The sequence below is a fragment of the Talpa occidentalis genome, unplaced genomic scaffold (genome assembly GCF_014898055.3).
Source record: "Talpa occidentalis isolate TD23 unplaced genomic scaffold, MPIMG_talOcc4v2.1 talOcc4.8, whole genome shotgun sequence".
Classification (NCBI taxonomy): Eukaryota; Metazoa; Chordata; class Mammalia; order Eulipotyphla; family Talpidae; genus Talpa; species Talpa occidentalis.
This window is the reverse complement of record NW_023605194.1, coordinates 43,863,895-43,882,197: the sequence shown is the minus strand read 5'-3', so window position 1 is coordinate 43,882,197 and position 18,303 is coordinate 43,863,895. Positions and strand designations below refer to the sequence as shown.

The 18,303-nt window shown below is 43.5% G+C and overlaps 1 protein-coding gene and 1 non-coding gene across 2 annotated transcripts; both read right to left on the bottom strand.

Moving 5' to 3' along the window:
* Nucleotides 1-977: 977 nt before the first annotated feature.
* On the bottom strand, nucleotides 978-3,598 carry LOC119233902 (perforin-1-like). Its single transcript, XM_037496589.2, has 2 exons — nucleotides 3,060-3,598; nucleotides 978-2,106 (listed from the first exon to the last, which is right to left on the bottom strand). Exons 1-2 carry the CDS (start codon nucleotides 3,596-3,598, stop codon nucleotides 978-980), a joined length of 1,668 nt encoding a protein of 555 aa, XP_037352486.1.
* A 9,017-nt stretch (nucleotides 3,599-12,615) lies between these two features.
* On the bottom strand, nucleotides 12,616-12,722 carry LOC119235005 (U6 spliceosomal RNA). Its single transcript, XR_005122761.1, has one exon. It is a non-coding gene; the product is annotated as a U6 spliceosomal RNA (small nuclear RNA).
* Nucleotides 12,723-18,303: the final 5,581 nt, after the last annotated feature.

The following is an 18,303-nucleotide window of genomic DNA, read 5'->3' as shown; positions in this document are numbered from 1 at the left end:
CAAGAAAGGCTGCTGGATCCCTGGCTGCTGTTCTGTTTTACAAACCCAAACAGGTCACTCTTCTGTTTGCCTTTCACAGCCTTCTGGTGTTTGCATCTTTGTCAAGATTCACCACCGTCTGTGTGTCTGGTGAAGTGTGTGGAGAGTCACAGTAGGCTCAAGTCAGACTGGCTGCCTCTCCCATGTGCTGTTACCTGAGCAGATTCCTTAATGCCTCTGGTCTTTGGTTTCTTCCTTAGTGATGCTAGAATCTCCTTTGGGGATATTGCAAGGTTTAAAAGAGTTAACTTATAAAAGCCATTTCAGTTTGTACATCAAGAGTGGGCAAAGGTGTCTCAGACTAATGTTGGCTTATTGTTGTGATTATTATTTTAACACTTGCTACTGATGTAGCGTTTCACTGGCCAGAGATAATAAATAAGGAACTGAAGGTGGGAGAGCTCAGATATTTCACCCAAGTCACGTGGCTAATAAGTAAGTGACACAGCAGAGGGTGTAAGCCCCAGGCCATACCTGGTGCAAGAGAGCTGCTACCATCACATCATTTTATGTGTCAGGTTATGTGTATGAGTCAGGTCAAGGCACTTATGATTCATCTGAGAGGCAAAATTTAGTGGGCTAAGAAGATAGAGCAAACAGAACTGCTGGGCCTGAAGGGTGGATTTAATATGAAAAGGCATTCACCACACTAGAAAGGGTTCAGAAAGGTCTACAGCAAGAAGCTGGGTGGGAATGGCTGCTGTGTCTGTGCATCTGTGAATGTAGGGTGTGGCCCAGTCAGGCTCATTTCCAGGGCCCAGAATTTGGCGGAGCTAAGCCAGTTTGGACAAGGAGATTCAGGTCAGACCTCTAAGTTCAGCCACTTGAATGAAAAAAAAAAAAAGAAAAAAGAAGACTGTTTTCCATTGGACTAAATGGGCACTGTCTGTGAGAACCTTGTTAGGCCAGACATTCTGGTCCCCTCAGGCCTGCTGTTCTCACCACACTGCCCCACTCCTGTTCCCAGGAGGCTCCCCAGGATGCCCTTGGGGTGTATACTCCATGCAGGAATCCCCTGTCAGGTGTTGCAGGCACTTGGCTTGGTAGGAGAATTTCAGGTGACCGTGGTTTAAGTTGCAGTTCACCTTGTGTGACCCAGATTTTGGTTCTGTGTCACATGAGCCAAGAAGGTCATCATCCCAGCCATTGTCTTCGTCCCAGACCTGCACCCTCAGGGTCCTCCCTGTGGACAGGACCACATCCTGAAAGTCCAGTGTTGTGCGCCACGTGGGATTGTTGTTGTTCGACACTGTGCTTGTCCTCAGCTCCTGGTCGCCGAAGAAGGCCTTTACATAGGCGTCTGTGGCAGTGGTCCAGTCTCCCCACAGACCTGTCGCTTGGAAGTTCTTAACCTCCAGGTGGGCCAGGCCTCTCTTGCGAGGACAGCAGCCATGGTTAGTGAGGTCCATGCCATGGCACAGGCACTGGCACGGGTCTTTGTGGCTCTTGTGCTGCCCCTCAGGGCAGGGCCGGCTGCAGTCCCTCCAACGAGCCCTGTGCAACACGTACTTGCTCACGGCCTGCCTCAGGGCCTCTCGGTGGGGGTCCTGTCTCTTCAGCAGCACATGCAGAGGCTCCACGGTGTAGTCCACAAGGCCTGGGGTGTCCTTCAATGATTCTACCCATTGTGAGAACTGCTCGGGCTTGGCATGGTTCCCAAACAGCAGGTCATGCGAGGAAGTGTGGTGCCCACCAACTATGTCAATATAACGTTCCCGGAAGGTCTGGTGGAAGGAGGTTGATATATTGTGGTTTTTCTTCTTCTCCTCACAGGCCTTGAATTCTGATGAAAAATTTACCTTGCTGCCTATGCTGACCTCAGCCTCGACCTTCAGGCAATCCTCTACCTCGTTGTCTGTCAATCCCTGTAAGACCAGTTGACAGGTACGCAGGGCCGTGAGGGTCGAGATCCGGCCACCCAGCTTCATGGACCTGATAAAGTGGGTGCCGTAGCTGGAGATGAGCCTGAAGTACTCAGTCTCTGTGTAGTGGTTGAATTTGGGGAGTAGGGCCCTGAGGGCCTTTTTGAATTCTGGGTGTAGTGGGGGGTTGTGTACTAGTTGAAAACTGAGAGAAGAGAAAAACATGAGGCACAGTGGTGGGTAGCATTTCCCCCATTCGATAAGTCCCTCACTATGGCCCAAGGTCACAGGGAAGTGGCCGAACTAGGACTTAAGCCCAGGTAGTCTGGCTCCAAAGCCTAAACAACTGAATCACTGAGCCCACAGGGAAACCATTTTGTCTGTTTTCCTTCAGTAATAAGGACGTGGCATAGAAATTTGCACTTTCCTTTTCAAAATAAAAGTTTTTTCTTTCCTTTTTATTTTCTAATTATAAAAAGTGAAGATAGTATACTGATGGTATCTAATAGTTTTGGAAGCTAGTCCTGTTGCTACGGCCTATTTGTCTGCCACTCAATTGGGCCCTGCATGTGTGGACCCCTGACAGCTCAGGCCACATAGGTGCCCTGGTCTCACATGGGGAAAAGGTTGCATCCAGGTAGAAGAAATCAGAGTGGGTGAATCTGGAGTCCATACATTTCCTGGGTTGGGATCTGGGTCCTGAGGGCTGGGGGTGATTGCAGTTGCTTAGCACTAGAGCCCTAATGCCCAGCACAGAGCCTGATAAGTCAGACTTAAATATGATGAAAGGACAAATGAGGTCAGGGATGGGAGGGATCCAACCAGCTCTCCTGTCTCTGCCCTACACAGGAAGGATCCCACAGAACTGCCAGTGCTCATAGAAGAGGGGGTTATTGGGACGACCTCAACAGTATCATGTTCTCAGGCACAGCCTGCTGGCTTCCCTCTACCTGTTCTCTGCCTGGGCGCTTCCAGATCTGGACTACAGGAGGTAAGGCCATAGGGCACTGTACCACTCATGTGTGAGAACCAGGATTGCAGTTTCCTCCTGGTGGAGGCAGTCTCTGCATTCCCATCCTGCCATTCCTGGGCTTTTAGATCACCCTAAATTTCCCAACTTTTTTTTCATGCCTCCTCCACCCCCACTCCCAAGCTCACCTGTAAAATCGACACTCCACCTCATCCTTGCTGAATTTGTACTCGTCCTGGTGGGTTTTGTCTGCTGCAAATGCAGCTGCATCTGAGTGTGAACCGGCCATAGTCATGCGTGCCTTGCTGCTGGGCTTGGGATTCACGTCTAGCCCCACCCGCCAGTCATTTTCGATGTTGCTAGCTGCATCCTGGGCCACACCCTCGACGGATTTGATCTCGGCTCTGACTACCTTGCGCTGGCAGACTGAGGACTGGGCACGCCAGTGCGCAAGGGCCAGGGGCAGGCGCTGGAGGGTGTTGTCCTGCAGGACGTTCTTGCAGAGGGTGCAGGTGCCGTCTGGCCGCAGGTAGTGGGTTGTGTCCACCGGGAAGGCGCCTGAGCGGCGGAGACTGGTCACGTCTACTCCCTCCCCTGCCAGCCACGAGCCAGGCACGAAAGTCTCGTGTTCATTGCACTCAGAGTGTGTGAAAGTTTGGCAGGGGGCGGGTGTGGGTGTGGGCAGCAGAAGGAGGAGAATCCCCTGGAGAAGCACAGAGGTGGCCATAGAGCTGCAGAGACAGGAGGTGCAGCACTTCAGGAGGCTGTGGACAGAGGTGCAGAGGACATTCGACTCCTCCCCCAGCTGTGACCTATGGAATACAGAGGGAATGCGATCTTTTATTTCACTGAATGCCAGAACTGGAATGACCCTTATAAACCTAGGCTGCACCCCATATTGTACCAATGGACCCACAGAGAAGTGACTTGTCCAAGGACACACAGCCAGAAGGATGCCCCAATTTCATTTAAGCATCCTGGAGATCCAAATTGATGACTTTGTCCTTTGTATCACAGCTGCTGCTTAGGGAAGGTGCTCTGTGTACAGAGGAGGAGGCAGACAGTAGCTGTAGCAGATTTTGGGGAGGGACCTGGTAATTCTAGAGATGTCTGGATTCTGGAAAATGTTATTTTGTTGACCCCAGAACACTCACTTCTCCTACCCTCATCTCTCTCTCACTCTCTCTCTCTCTCTTTCTCAGATTTATTTATTTATGAACACAGGAAATGGAGTATAGGCCAGAGGAGCAGGGTGTGAGAAGATTCACCAGAGACAGAGTGGGGAGCAGAACAGGCAGACTGACTGAAGTACACCGCTGAGGGGAGTAGCAGACAAGTCAGGAGAGGTCTGCTGTGCCATGTGTGTAGCTCCCTGGCCTGGGATCAAACCCATAGCTGCGGACAGCTTCATGGTACTAAGACTGAACCCCTGCACCACAGGGAGGCCCCTTAACCTCATCTCTCTTACTCTCCATCCCAACCCTATATGCACTTTAGGTTCTTGACATAACTGGGAAAGATGAGAGGTTGTGATTCATCCTTATTCTCTCCATTTCCCTTTGGGGATCTCTCTCTGAGCCTCATGGAAGAAAATCAGTCTGAATTCTAAAATGAAAGCTCCCATATGCCTACACCCTAAGATCCTACATGGGAGAGGCCTTTAAGTTTGCTCTGCAGGTCTTCTACTGATGCTCGAGTCTCCTGTTGATTAGTCCCTGCCACACTGGGATCCCGGCAGTAACTGTGAGCTACCTGTTGTTGCCTACAATTGGGCAACAATTACCTGGAAGTTTCTTCCCCAGTTTGAGGTGGCTCTGGAGCCTCAGCTGGGTTTGTTTATAATCTGTAATCTCTTCTCTCTACCCTTATCCAAACTGAGTTCCTTGGAGTCCTTTCCTCTCTGGCACCTGGCAGAGGCAGCTGCCTCCTGAGCCCCTGGGTTTATGGAGGGTGTGAACTCCCCCTGCACTCTACCTGGAACCTCTGGGCCTTCAAATCAAAGCAGGGACTTGAATGATGGAATTCCAGACAATATGGCAGCCCCACAGAGGTAAATAGCAGAAGAGGAGGCTTTCAAAGGCCCTGGGATCATCCTCCTTGGGAAGCCAGCAGTTTATGGCATTAATCCAAGGAACTTGGTCTCCATACTGACCCTTATCATATTATCTCCAGGGCACTTGTTTTCAGCTTTCTTAGTGACTCAGTCAGCATCTGAAGGGCCAAAGAGACTGTGTACTCTACCCTTTTTGCTTGGTATATGAGGAAACTGAGGCACAGAGTGGGCTAAAATCTGCCCAATGAGTTAGCACCGAAGCACAGTCTGGAATCCAAGTCTCTTTCTTACATGAAGCAGCACTTCCTGCCCCATCAGGCTCTTCCCTCAAAGGAGTGGTTTCATGCCCATGCTCCTCTGTCCCTACCCAGTGGCTCCCAGTCACCCCAAACCCCTCCTGCCTTCCTACCTGAAGTCTTGAAATGAGCTACTCCTAAGAGACATCCTCGCTTCTCACGGGAGGCTTCTGAAATAGTGGTGTCATCCCCCCAGGCAGGCTCACCACACAACTCATCACCAGGCCTAGTGCACATCGCTTCTGCTTCCTGCACCGCCCCCAGTGTCGTTATGGGTTCCCTTAGCTCTCCCCACTCACAGCACCACCCATCCTGTCTTCACCTCATCCGGCCCTGCTGACAGCCCTCGGGAAGCAAACTGAGAGGGCCAGAGGCTCATCTGCCACGCAGAAGTGTTGGGGTGTGGGATGGGGCGAATAGATGAGGTTTAGGCTAGAGGAGCACACGGGACCGAGGACTTCAAGATTCAGCTCTGGGATGGAAGAAGAGGCCCGCAGGGGTGATCTCCCTGCACTTGAGCCAGGGCGCTGTGGTGTGAGATGCAAGAGGAGACAGAGGGAAGGCGCTCACTGAGTGGGCTCGGGCTGAACAGCCTGGGCTTGGGCCGCTTTGGCATCCACTAGCTGTGTGGCCTGGTAACTTCTTTGGCCTCTCTGTCCCAGTTTCCTTATGTAAAAATGGGGATAAAAATAGCTAGACCCATAGGCTATGAATATTAAGGGAGTTACTACACGAAGCGCTCAGAACAGAGCCTGGCCCTCAGTGGGTGTTAGTACATGTGACCATTCCCTCCTTCCTGAGCAGTGGGGAGAAAATCCATGTTGTTCAGACCTCTTTGTCTACTTCCTGCCAACACCTACATCTGGCCCAGCCCAGGTTCTGAGACCCAGACACGGGGTCTCCTGCTCCCCTTTTTGAAGAGAACCAGAGTCAGTGCTGGTTCCCAGGCTCTTCCCAGCCTTGGTCAGCATTTGCAGCCACTGGTGTTTGAGCTGTAGCGGGACCCCGCCTGGGAGAGCTGTGGGTGAGACCCAGGGTCTCATTCCTTATTTTTCCTGCAGTCTGGGCGGGTAAAGTTTCCATGGGTTGATTCACAAACACACACACACACACACACACACACACATATATATACATATATATATTTATATATACACACACACATATGTGTATATTATATATATATATATACACACTATATATATATATATGTGTATACACACACACACACACACACACACACACAATAAACCCAAAGAGAACACCGTCTGAAGAGTCAAAAAGTAGAAAATAAGAAAAAGAATAGATTTCTAACTGGCATTCGAAAAGGCAAAATAGAGAATGGTGGAGATGGAGTAAGTGAAGGGATGATGACCAAGATGTTTTCCAGAATGAGAAAAGATGTGAACCTTCCATTCAGGAATAACAAATCCCACACAGGAAGAATTAAAAGAAATTAATATCTATGTACAAACTGGTAGTAAAATTTCAGAAATGAAAAGATCTTCACAATAATTCCTCCCCCCCCCCAATAAACTTTGAAATTCTCTATAGAGAAATGACCATTAAACAGTAACAATAATGGAAGCCAGACACAATGAAATAACTTCAGGTGCTGAGAGGTGTCAACCAGCAATAACGTCAAAGTGTCTGCCAGCTAAAAGTGTGATTCAAAAACAAGGGTGAAATAAAGACGTTTCTAGCAAACAGAAACTGATAGCTGTACTGTCAGAGGTCACACACATGGCGCAGCAGACCTCTCTTGCCTCGCCCGCTGCTCCCCTCAGCAGTGTATTTCAGTCAGCCTGCCTGTTCTGTTCCCTACTCTGTCTCTGGTGAATCCTCTCATTCTCCCATGCCTCTGGCCTGTTCCCCGGTTCTTGTATGCATAAATAAATAAATCTTTATAGCAAAAAAAAACCAAGCTGTGAGCAAGAATGATGGTCATCATATAAAATGTTATCAACAGGCTGGGCCTCCCTGGTGGTGCAAAGGGTTAAGCACCACACTATGAAGCAATCCGCAGCCTCTGCAGCACATGTTTGATCCCTGGCCGGCCAGGGAGCAACCCACATGGCGCAGCAGACCTCTCCTGTCTTGCTTGCTGCTCCCCTCAGCAGTGTATTTCAGTCAATCCACCTGTTCTGTTCCCCACTCTGTCTCTGGTGGATCCTCTCACACACCCCCCAACACCTCTTGCCTGCACCCCAGTTCTTCTACGCAAAAAACAAATGTGAAAAAAAAGTTTGTAGAGAAGATAAGTCACATTATAAAGACAATAATTAAAAAAAATTATATACACACACACACACACACACACACTAGTGCCTTAACAGTAAAGTACGAATAAACCTGTTTCCCCTTTCTCTTATCTACAGATTGTGTGGTCCAACTTACAGATCTTTGTTCAGTTAGTATTTACTTTCATGTTTTATTTCTTATAAACTCTTTATTTCTTATAAACTATTTTATTCTGTTTCATGCCTATGTTTTCTATTTCTTTAAATTTTTTTAAAAGCATTCAAACATAGTGATTTACATTTTTATGTATAGTCATGCCAATATCTAAATCTTTGGTGTAGCTCATTCTTTATGCTATTATATCAGCTGAATATGCCCTCCTGGTGGCTTGTATCCTTAAGTGTTTTTCTTTTTTTTTTAAACAGGTAAACCAATTTTTATTTTTATTTTTTTTAATATTTTATTTTATATAATTCTTACAGTATTTTTCATTTTTGCACAATGCATGCATTTTCATTTTGGTTATATTCCCCATACAATTGCAACCCCCTTATTTTGACCCTTATCCTTCCTCTCCCTCCCACCCCCACCATAGTGTGTCTCTGGTTTATAGTTGCTTGTTGATTTTGATCTTTACTTTGTATTAATTAGTCTTTTTCCTGGTCCCTTACTTAGGTTTTCTAAATTCCTGCTATGAGTGAGACCATCTGGTATTTTTCTTTTTCTTTCTGACTTATTTTGCTGAGCATAATCCATTCTAGCTCCATCCATGCTGCTGCAAACTCCATGTGTTTATCTTTTTGATTGCTGAGTAGTACTCCATTGTGTATATGTACCACATCTTCTTGATCCAGTCATCCTCTTTTGGGCATTTGGGTTGTTTCCAAAGCTTAGCTATTGTAAACAGTGCTGCTATAAACATAGGCATGCAGTTGCCCTTTGGAATTAATGTTTCTGTGTCCTTTGGGTAAATACCTAGGAGTGGAATTGCTGGATCATATGGAAGCTCTATGTTTAGTAGGTCCAGAAATCTCCACACAGCTCTCCATAGTGGTTGGGCCAGTTTGCACTCCCACCAGCAGTGCAGGAGAGTTCCTTTTTCTCCACAACTTCGCCAACATTTGTTGTTGCTAGTTTTTTTAATATGTGCCATTCTCACTGGTGTAAGATGGCATCTCATTGTAGTTTTGATTTACAATTCCCTGATTACAAGTAATGTTGAACATTTTTTCATATGCCAGTTGCCCATTTGCATTTCCTCTTTGGAGAAGTTTCTTTTTAGCTCTTCTGCCCATTTTTTGACTGGATTATTTTCTTTGTTTTTGTTGAGTCTCATCAGCTCTTTGTAGATTTTTGTGATCAGTCCCTTATCATTAGTGTTGTGTGCAAAAATTTTTCCCTGTCGGTGGGGTTTCTCTCTGTTTTGGTTATTGTCTCTTTTGCTGTGCAGAAGCTCTTTCATTTGATGTAGTCCCAGCTATTGATCTTTGCCTTCACTATCACTGCTTTGGGTGATGTGTCTGTAAAAATGTTTTTGAGGTGCATGTCATGTAGTGTTTCACCTCCATTTCCTTCTATGTATTTTATGGTTTCAGGTTTTATGTCTAGTTTTTTATCCATTTTGAGTTGGTTTTTGTGCATGGTGTGAGGTAGTAGTCAAGCTTCATTCTTTTGCATGTAGCAACCCAGTTTTTCCAGCACCATTTATTCAACAAATTTTCTTTGCTATAGTGCATATTCTTTGCTCCTTTGTCAAAGGTTAGTTGACCATAAATCTGGGGATTTATTTTTGGATTTTCCATTCAGTTCCATTGGTCAGTGTGTCTGTTCTGGTGCCAATACCATGCAGTTTTGATGATTATGGCTTTGTAATATAGTTTGAAGTCTGGGAGTGTGATGCCTCCATTCCCTTCTTTTTTTTCAGGAAAGCTTTGGCTATTCAGGGTTTTTGGTTATTCCATATGAATTTCATCAATAATTGTCTATTTCTTTGAAGAATGTCACTGAAATTTTTATCAGAATAGCATTGAATTTGTAAATTGCTTTTCGTAGGATGACCATTTTGATAATGTTAATTCTTCTAATCCATGAGCAGGGGATGTTTTTCCATTTCTTTGTGTCTTCTTCTATTTTTTTTAACAGTGTTTTATAGTTTTCTTTGTATAGGTCCTTTACCTCTTTTGTTAGGTTTATTCCCAAGTATTTGATTTTTTTTTGTTTCAATAATAAAAGGGATTTTTTTATTTCCTCTTCTTCAGATTTATTATTTGTGTATAGGAAGGCTACTGATTTTTGCATGTTGATTTTGTATCCTGCCACTTTACTAAACTGATTGATTAGTTTAATTAGTTTTTCTGTGGAGTTTTTGGGGTTCTCTATATATATTATATCATCTGCGAATCATGATAGTTTACCTTCTTTCTTCCCTATTTGGAATCCTTGTATGTCTTTCTCTTGTCTTATTGCTCTGGTTAGGACTTCCAGTGTTATATTGAAAGGCAGTGGTGAGAGTGGATATCCTTGTCTTGTTCCAGATCTTAATGGAAATGCTTTCAGCTTTTTGCCATTGAGATTGATACTGGCTATGGGCTTGTCATATATGGCCTTTATGATGTTGAGGTATGTTACTTGTATCCCGAGAATTTCAAGGGCCTTTATCATAAATGAGTGTTGCACTTTGTCGAAACCTTTCTCAGCATCTATTGATACTATCATATGGTTTTTCTATTTCTTTTTGTTGATGTGTTGGATAACATTGATTGATTTTTGAATGTTGAACCATCCTTGTGTCCCTGGAATAAATCCTACTTGGTCGTGGTGAATTAACTTATGGATACATTGTTGGATTCGGATAGCTAAAATTTTATTGAGGATTTCTGCATCCGTGTTCATTAGAGAGATTGGCCTGTAGTTTTCTTTTTTTGTGTTGTCCTTGTTCGGTTTTAGTATTAGAGTAATGTTGGCTTCATAGAAAGTTTTTGATATTATCCCTTCCTTCTCAATTTTTTGAAGAGTTTGTGAAGGATAGGCACTAATTTGTTTCTGAATGTTTGGTAGAATTCATTTGTAAATCCATCAGGTCCTGGGCTTTTGTTTTTGGGGAGGTTTTTGATTACCATTTCAATTTCACTGCTTGTAATTGGTCTAAGTGTTCTGTTTCTTCTTTATTTAGCTTTGGGTGATTGTAGAGTTGTAGGAATTTGTCTGTCACTTCTAGATTGTTGAACTTGTTTGCATGTAACTGTTCATAGTAGTTTCTGATTATTCTTTTGATTTCTGCTGTGTCTGTTGTGATTTCTCCTCTTTCATTTGTGATCCTATTTATTTGTGCTTTCTCCCTTTTTTCCTTTGTGAACCTGGCTAGGAGTTTGTCTATTTTATTTATTTTTTTGAAGAACCAGCTTTTGGTTTCATTGCTCTTTTGTATTATTTTTTTTTTAGTTTTGATTTCATTTATTTCTGCTTTGATTTTTATTATTTCTTTTCTACTACTGGTTTTAGGGTTTTTTTGTTCTTTTTCTAGCTCTTTGAGCTTTGAGGTTAGCTTGTTTCTTTGAGTTCTTTCTTGTTTCTTGATGTGAGCCTCTATTGCTATATATTTTCCTCTTATTATTGCTTTTGCTGCATCCTTTATGTTTAGGAAATTGGTGTCCTCCTTGTCTTTCAACTCGAAGTATTTTTTAATTTTTTCTTTGATCTCCTCATTAGTCCAGTGGTCTTCCAGTAGTGTGGGTTTCAATCTCCATGAGGTAGGAGAGTTCCTTGCCTTCTTTTTATGGTTTATTTCTAGTTTGATGCCTTCATGTTCAGAGAAGATGGTTGGTATGACTTCAATTTTGGTGTATTCGTTGATGTTTGTCTTGTGTACCAGTACGTGATTGATCCTGGAGAATGATCTGTGTGCGCTTGAGAAAAACGTGTACTCAGATTTTTTGGGGGTTTAGTGTTCTATAGATGTCTGTTAAGCCCATAAGCTTTAGATCCTTATTTAGAGCTTTAGTGTCCTTACCTATCTTTTTGTCTCATTGATCTATCCATTGTTGATAGTGGTGTGTTGAAGTCTCCTACTACATATGTGTTTTCTCTGATGTCTGTTCTCAGAGATGATAATAGTTGACTGATATATTTTGGTGCTCCTTCATTTGGTGAGTATATGTTAATGAGTGCTATTTCTTCTTGAACTATTGTCCCCTTGATCATAATGTAGTGACTGTTGGGGTCTTTTTTTATCTTATTGAGTTTGAAATCTGTTTTATCTGATATAAGTATAGCTGTTCCTGCCTTCTATTTTGGTCTATTTGCTTGTAGCATTGTTTTCCATCCTTTTACTTTGAGTATATTTTTTACTTTTGTAGGTTTTTTTTTTAAAAAAAAAAAAGATTTATTTATTTATTTATTTATACAAGCACTGGGTACAGCCAGAAGCACTGGAGGGTGAGAGAATTCACCAGAGTCAGAGTAGAGAGCAGAGCAGGCAGACTGATGAAGTACACTGCTGAGGGGAGCAGCGGGCGGCAGGAGAGGTCTGCACACCATGTGGGACCCTTGCCCAGCAGCTAGGGACCTAACCAGCACTGCAGAGGCTGCGGGCAGTTTTGCAGCCCAGCGCTCAACTGCTGCGCCACTAGGGGGCCCTATCTTTTGTAGTTATGTGTTTCCTAAAGACAGCAAAAGGTTGGGTTTTGTTTCTTAATCCAGCCTGTGACTCTGTGTCTTTTTATTGAAGAGTTTAGTGCATTTACATTTAGAGTTAATATTGATATTTTAGCATCTGTATTTGCCATTTTGTCTTTCCTCTGATTTTATTTATTTATTTTATTATTAATTATTATTCATTTTTTATTTATTTTATTTATTTATTCTTTCAATAACTTTTTTTTTAATAACAACTCGTTTCATTGTTATTCATCCCTCTGTTGGTTCTGGCTTTAGCACTCCTTGTAGTATTTTTTGGGGGTTTAGTCGTAATGAAATTCCAGAGTTTCTGTTTGTCTGGGAAGGTCCTTATTCTTTCTTCATAGAGGAAGGAAAGCTTTGCAGGATAGAGTATTCTTGGTTAGCATGTTGTCTTGGGGTCTGTTGACTATGTCCTTCTCCTCTCTCCTGGCCCATAGTGTTTCTTCAGAGAAGTCTGATGTTAGTCTGATTGGTTTTTAAAATATGAAATGCTTCACGAATTTGTATGTCATCCTTGTGCAGGGGCCATGCTAATCTTCTCTGTAGCATTCCAATTTTAGTATATGTGCTGCTGAAGCAAACACATATCCTTAAGTGTTTTGCTTATAAGTTTAGATTGTGATCTTATGCTGCCTGCTCTTTATCTGTGGGAATCCTGCAAAGCCCTGGTAGAGAATATTCCTTCAAAGCAGGTTTGCATTTGCTTTGGTGAGGCACCTCCCAGTTTTACCAACCTACCTATTTATGTTAATTTTTTGGCTTGTCATATATTCTGACCCATAAAAGTAGCATAAATTTGAACTTCAAATGCAGGGAAGGTAGGTCAGTGGCTGTCATGTTTTAGGAGAAACTCTGTCCTTCCACTCAGATTTGAGATTGAGATAAGCAAGTGTCTTTCTTGAGTCCCTTTTCCAGTAAATAAATCTGTTTCTAGTTTACCCTTCACTGATGTTATTGGTACTTTGAGAATTTATTTAGGCTTTATGTGAGATGATCACAGCTTCAATATTCCCCTACCCACCCTCTCAAGTCCTATTGCTTGTTACTTCTGTGGTTGTGATAACCTGAGGCTCTGGCTTTTCTGGTTACCAATTGCCCTATGGGCATCCTGAGGTCTACTTATTCTTTGGCTTCTGACTTCTTGGAATTTCCCTTACTCATTTCTAACTTTATACATGTTTTCTGTTACATGCCATATATTTGATCTAGTCTTTCCAGGTGTTTTGTAGCAAGGGAGATTTTAAGCATGTTTATTCTATAATATTTGATGTCCCAAATATTATTTACTCAACACATGTTTATTCAATAAATATGGAAGGAAATAAATGTTTATCAATGGGTAGCTATCCGCTATTCTATTCTTTCTATTTTATTTCAAAATATTCAAAAGGCCAATAATTTTTTAATTTATTTTAAAAATTTTTTATTTTTTACATCATTGTTCATTTTTAAACAATATTTGCTTCCACCCAACCTCCTCAGGTGTAGTCCCCATAAAAATTCCTTCACCAATGCACCCATGCACCATCACCACAGTCCCCTGTGCACCTCCCTCCCTCCCTCTGATCCCTCTCCCTCCTCCTCCCCTACAGTATGTCTCTGATTTATAATTGTCTGTTTTTGCTTTGTTGTGTTTTGTATTGTTGTTATTTCATAACACTGATGTCTTATTTGGTTCCCCTATATTCCTTCTATAAGTGAAACCATGTGATATTCTTCTTTGTCCTTATGGCTTATTTCACTGAGCATAATTCCTTCAAGCTCCATCCATGTTGCTGTGAATGGCATGTGTTTATCTTTTTTGATTGCTGAGTAATTTTCATATATATATACATACTACATCTTCTGGATCCAGTCATCTATTTTTGGGCATTTGGGTTGTTTCCAGGTTTTACCTATTGTAAATAGTGCTGCAATAAACATAGGGGTACAGGTGTCCTTTTGAATCAATATTTTTGTGTCCTTTGGGTAGATCCCTAGGAGTGGAATTGCTGGGTCATATGGTAGCTCTATTTTTAGTAAACTGAGGAACCTCCAGACAGCTTTCCAAAGTGGCTGGACCAGTTTGCAGTCCCACTAGCAATGTAGGAGAGTTCCTTTTTCACCACATCCTTGCCAACATTTGTTGTTGCCAGTTTTTTGATATGTGCCATCCTTGCTGGTGTAAGGTGGTATCTCAGTGTAGTTTTGATTTGCATTTCCCGGATGATAAGTGATGTTGAACATTTTTTCATATGCCTATTTGTCATTTGCATTTCCTCTTTGGAGAAATGTCTTTTAAGTTCTGCCCATTTCTTGACTGGATTGTTTACTTTGTTGTTGTTGAAGACTCTGGTAATTTAAAAACCACACTCCAGTGTTAATTCACGCACCATTACATGAAGGAGAAATCTTTTCCGGTTTTAACAAAGAGATCTAAGCCCCTGGTAGATGACAGTGACAAGTTCATGTGAGATAGGCTCAGCTTAGATCACACGAGGAAGGCATTTGTGACACCCTACCACATTCATCTCTATTAATCAATAAAATAGCAATCTAGATTATTGATATGCATGTCATGGAAATGAGTAATAGAAGTAGATTCTTCTGCCTTTTTTTAATCAATGAAAATAATGAGGCTTATAAAGATACCCTACTTTTGCAATATTCCAGAATGCTGATATTTATAGGAACTAGAAAGACATCAGACTCTAACTCCTGTCCTTCCTGTATTTTTTTTTTTGAGACTTGTTACTTTTTCATCTCTTCTTTCCCTACTTCTTTTTTCACTTTCACCAGACTGCCTGGTGTAGCTCATTCTTTATGCAATTTTCAGCTCACTCACCTGCTTCAAATGGTCCCATTGTGGCTATTTAGAAATGGCAGCCACACCCTTCCCATTGGGCTCCATGGCTCACATTCTTGATTTTTTTTAAAGATTTATTTATTTATTTATACAAGCACTGGGTACAGTCAGAAGCATGGGAGGATGAGAGAATTCACCAGAGCCAGAGCAGGAAACAGAATAGGCAGATTGATGAAGTACACTGCTGAGGGGAGCAGCGGGCGGCAGGAGAGGTCTGTCGTGCCATGTGGGACCCTTGCTGGTGGCCAAGGATCGAACTGGCTCTTCAGAGGCTGTGGGCAGCTTTGCAGCCCAGTGCTCAACTGCTGCACCACCGGCGAGGCCCTTCTTGATTTTGAATAGCATAGAATTTACAGTTTACAAGACCTTCACATACATCATTTCATCTCCATCTAAGAATGCTGTGGCACAAGCAGAACACTGTTATTCTTAATTATTGCATCTAATGAAAAAATGGAGACCCAGCAAGGATCACTTGTTTAACATGATACACCCAACAAGGGGCAGAGCTGTGACCACACCCAGGTTTTGTGGCTTGAGGCCAATGCTTTCTTCAGAGTCCAGCTCATATACAGCTGCCTAGTAAATACACTTCCAAGTGGAATTCCAAAGTCTGGAGAACTTGTATTTCTAACTCATCAGTGAGCTCTCAATTTTCCAATATTTCTATTAAAGAACAGTAGGTCTGGGATTCCCCTGAGAGAGTGGTGGCCTCAGATTATAGAGTTCAAAAATTGGTGTGGGTTTTGTGAATGTTCTGAGGGCCGGCTTGGCCATGCTTGGAGGTTTTTGACCGGTTACTGGTAGCCAAAGGGCTGTGAAAACACAAATGGCTCACTGAGTTCCAATCTGAATGGAAAAAAGTTCTGAGTCTGAGGAATGACTCTTTGGAAGAAATCAAGCAGTGTCTGAGATGTTTCCATCTGCCTTTCAGCTAGAAAAGTTTAATCCTAACACCCTGTTGCCCTGGCACAATGCCCTGCACACATTTATCTACATGAGACTCTACTAAATAATAATTATCATTATAAATCTCCCACAATTAACCTTCACTATCACCTTGGAAGTACTTAATAATTATGATGTAAATGAATCCTCCCAATGAAATCACTCCCAGAAATCTTGAAACTCACCAGCCAAAAAGCCCTTCTTGGTCAAAGCTTGACACCTACGAATATGGTTGGGAACAGAATCTAAACAGAACAGGACAGTAAGGAGCCCAGTAAAGACAAGATACTGATAAAAGTAGGGAAGAGAAACAGAAAGCAGTTCAAGCACCTCTGAAGTCACATTTTCAAAACATTCTGCAGTGCTACAGAAGAGGGAGCCCTAGAATTATGAATCTTGGTCAAGAACTGCTTGTCTGTTCTCCCCATTAAGAAGTACAGGGAAACCTGTCTCTATCTCACAGCATAATGTCACCGAGAAGGAACCTGGCCTCATTGAGGGTTCCTATAAGAAAATTAGACCAGTGAGCATAATAACATGTCATCAGATTAAAAAGGTCTCTAGAAAGACACGCCCATGAAAATAAAAGAAAAAAAATTTAACATTTCAAAATGAATTAAAGGAATCTTTTAAAAAGTGACCCAATCTATGAAATTAAAATATAACTCTGAATTATTCTTCTTCTCTTTTTATAAAGAAGGAAGGTAAGAGGAGAGTTGAAGTAACTTGTATTAAGTCACCTAGATGTTTAGTGGTGGTACTGGACTCAAACCAGGCCCAATCTGATTCTGTGGTCCTCTGGGGTCTTCTGTTCTGTCTAGGGTCAGGGGAATAATTCAGATTAAGCAGGGCAGGACATCCCAAGGACAGGCATCCCCTGTGGGCAATCACAAATCATCTCAGCCAGAGACAGCAGCCCAGATGCCCCCTCTTACTTGAGAAAGGATGCCTCCACTTTCTTGGTTGCTTTCCCTCTTCTGGACCCCAGGCACTACCAAATCCCCCCCGCAGGCCTCACATGGATTGTCTCCGATCCTGCCTCCAGGTGCTCTAGTCCTAGGCAGGGCTGAGCAGAGGGAAAAAGATGGAGCTCAAGGCCTGCCCTTGTACTCTGGACACGGGTCCTCTCCTACGCAGGCATGCTTTCAGCCCTGGTATCTGTTGGGGGATAATCCTATGGATGTTTTCCTGTCCTGTTGCAGCTTTTGTTCTCAACTGTCTTTTCTGAGGATTTTCGCATGGCAGGTGGCCCTGGAAGAACAAGATCTTATTTCTCTCTAGACAGAAGGCAGATTTTCTTGCTGTTTCCCTGTGTGATGATTGGGCGGTTTGCTCACGACCCCTTCTAAGATTGGACTTTCCTAAACTGGGATTCCTTAAGTGTGATACCAACCTGTGTGGGCACAACACCCACCTGGTCTGACCTCCAATCTGGCCCAGTGGGACTTGGGGGGCTCGGGAACATGCAGCTCGTGCTACCTGCTATGACATGAGCAGCCAGTCTTCGGTCCTTGGAGTCTGGAGCCTTCTGCCAGGAAACTATGGATTATCCTACTGGGGTGACCGCCAGACCCTTCATAGCCCCTTAGTGTCAGGCCACATGGATGGTGCTGATAGAGAACGCATTCTGGGAGAGGAGGGCACAAGAGTCTGATGGATGCTGCAGTGAAGGGAGAATATAAGAGGACCCACGGGCCTGGTCACAATGCTCTCTCCTAGGTGGTGCGGGAGGGATTGGGGAGGGCAGCAGGAGGGAGACAGGTGGCCCTAATGTCACCTGGGCTGCTCACGCTCCTGCATACAGTCAGAGGCAGGGTCAAGGGTCCCCAGAGCTGCTGTACAGGCCTGGGAGCACGGGTTGCATGGCAGCTTTCTCTCCTCTGGCTCCCGCGTGACTGACAGCCCACATGACCCTGGGCACTAATCTGTGTCTTGTGTTTGGCTGTCTGGACCATTTTCACTCTGACAGTGGTGCACCAAAGTCACTCCCAGGGGCAGGTGCCCCCCCCCCCAGCGCTCATACCTCAGTCAGGCTTTTAGGTCACTGGGTGTAGCTGCCTCAGGCCAGCTGCTTTCTGGGGCCTGTGGTTGGAGAGGTATGTGGGCCTATTTTGAACATTCAGGGGAGGACAATCACTTCTGAGTGGGAGGATGCTTCCTCTTGGCCAACTGGAGTGGACTCAGGGACTCACATAGCTCAGGATTCCTGGTTTTGCAACCTGTAATCTGAAATCTAGAGTCCTTTTTTAGCTCATTCTGGTTTTGGTTCTTCACAGTGTACTTTAATTCTTCAGCACTTTGCTCTATGACCTTTTTTTCTTTTAAATTTTATTTTTATATTCCCCATACAATTGCAACCCCCTTATTTTGAC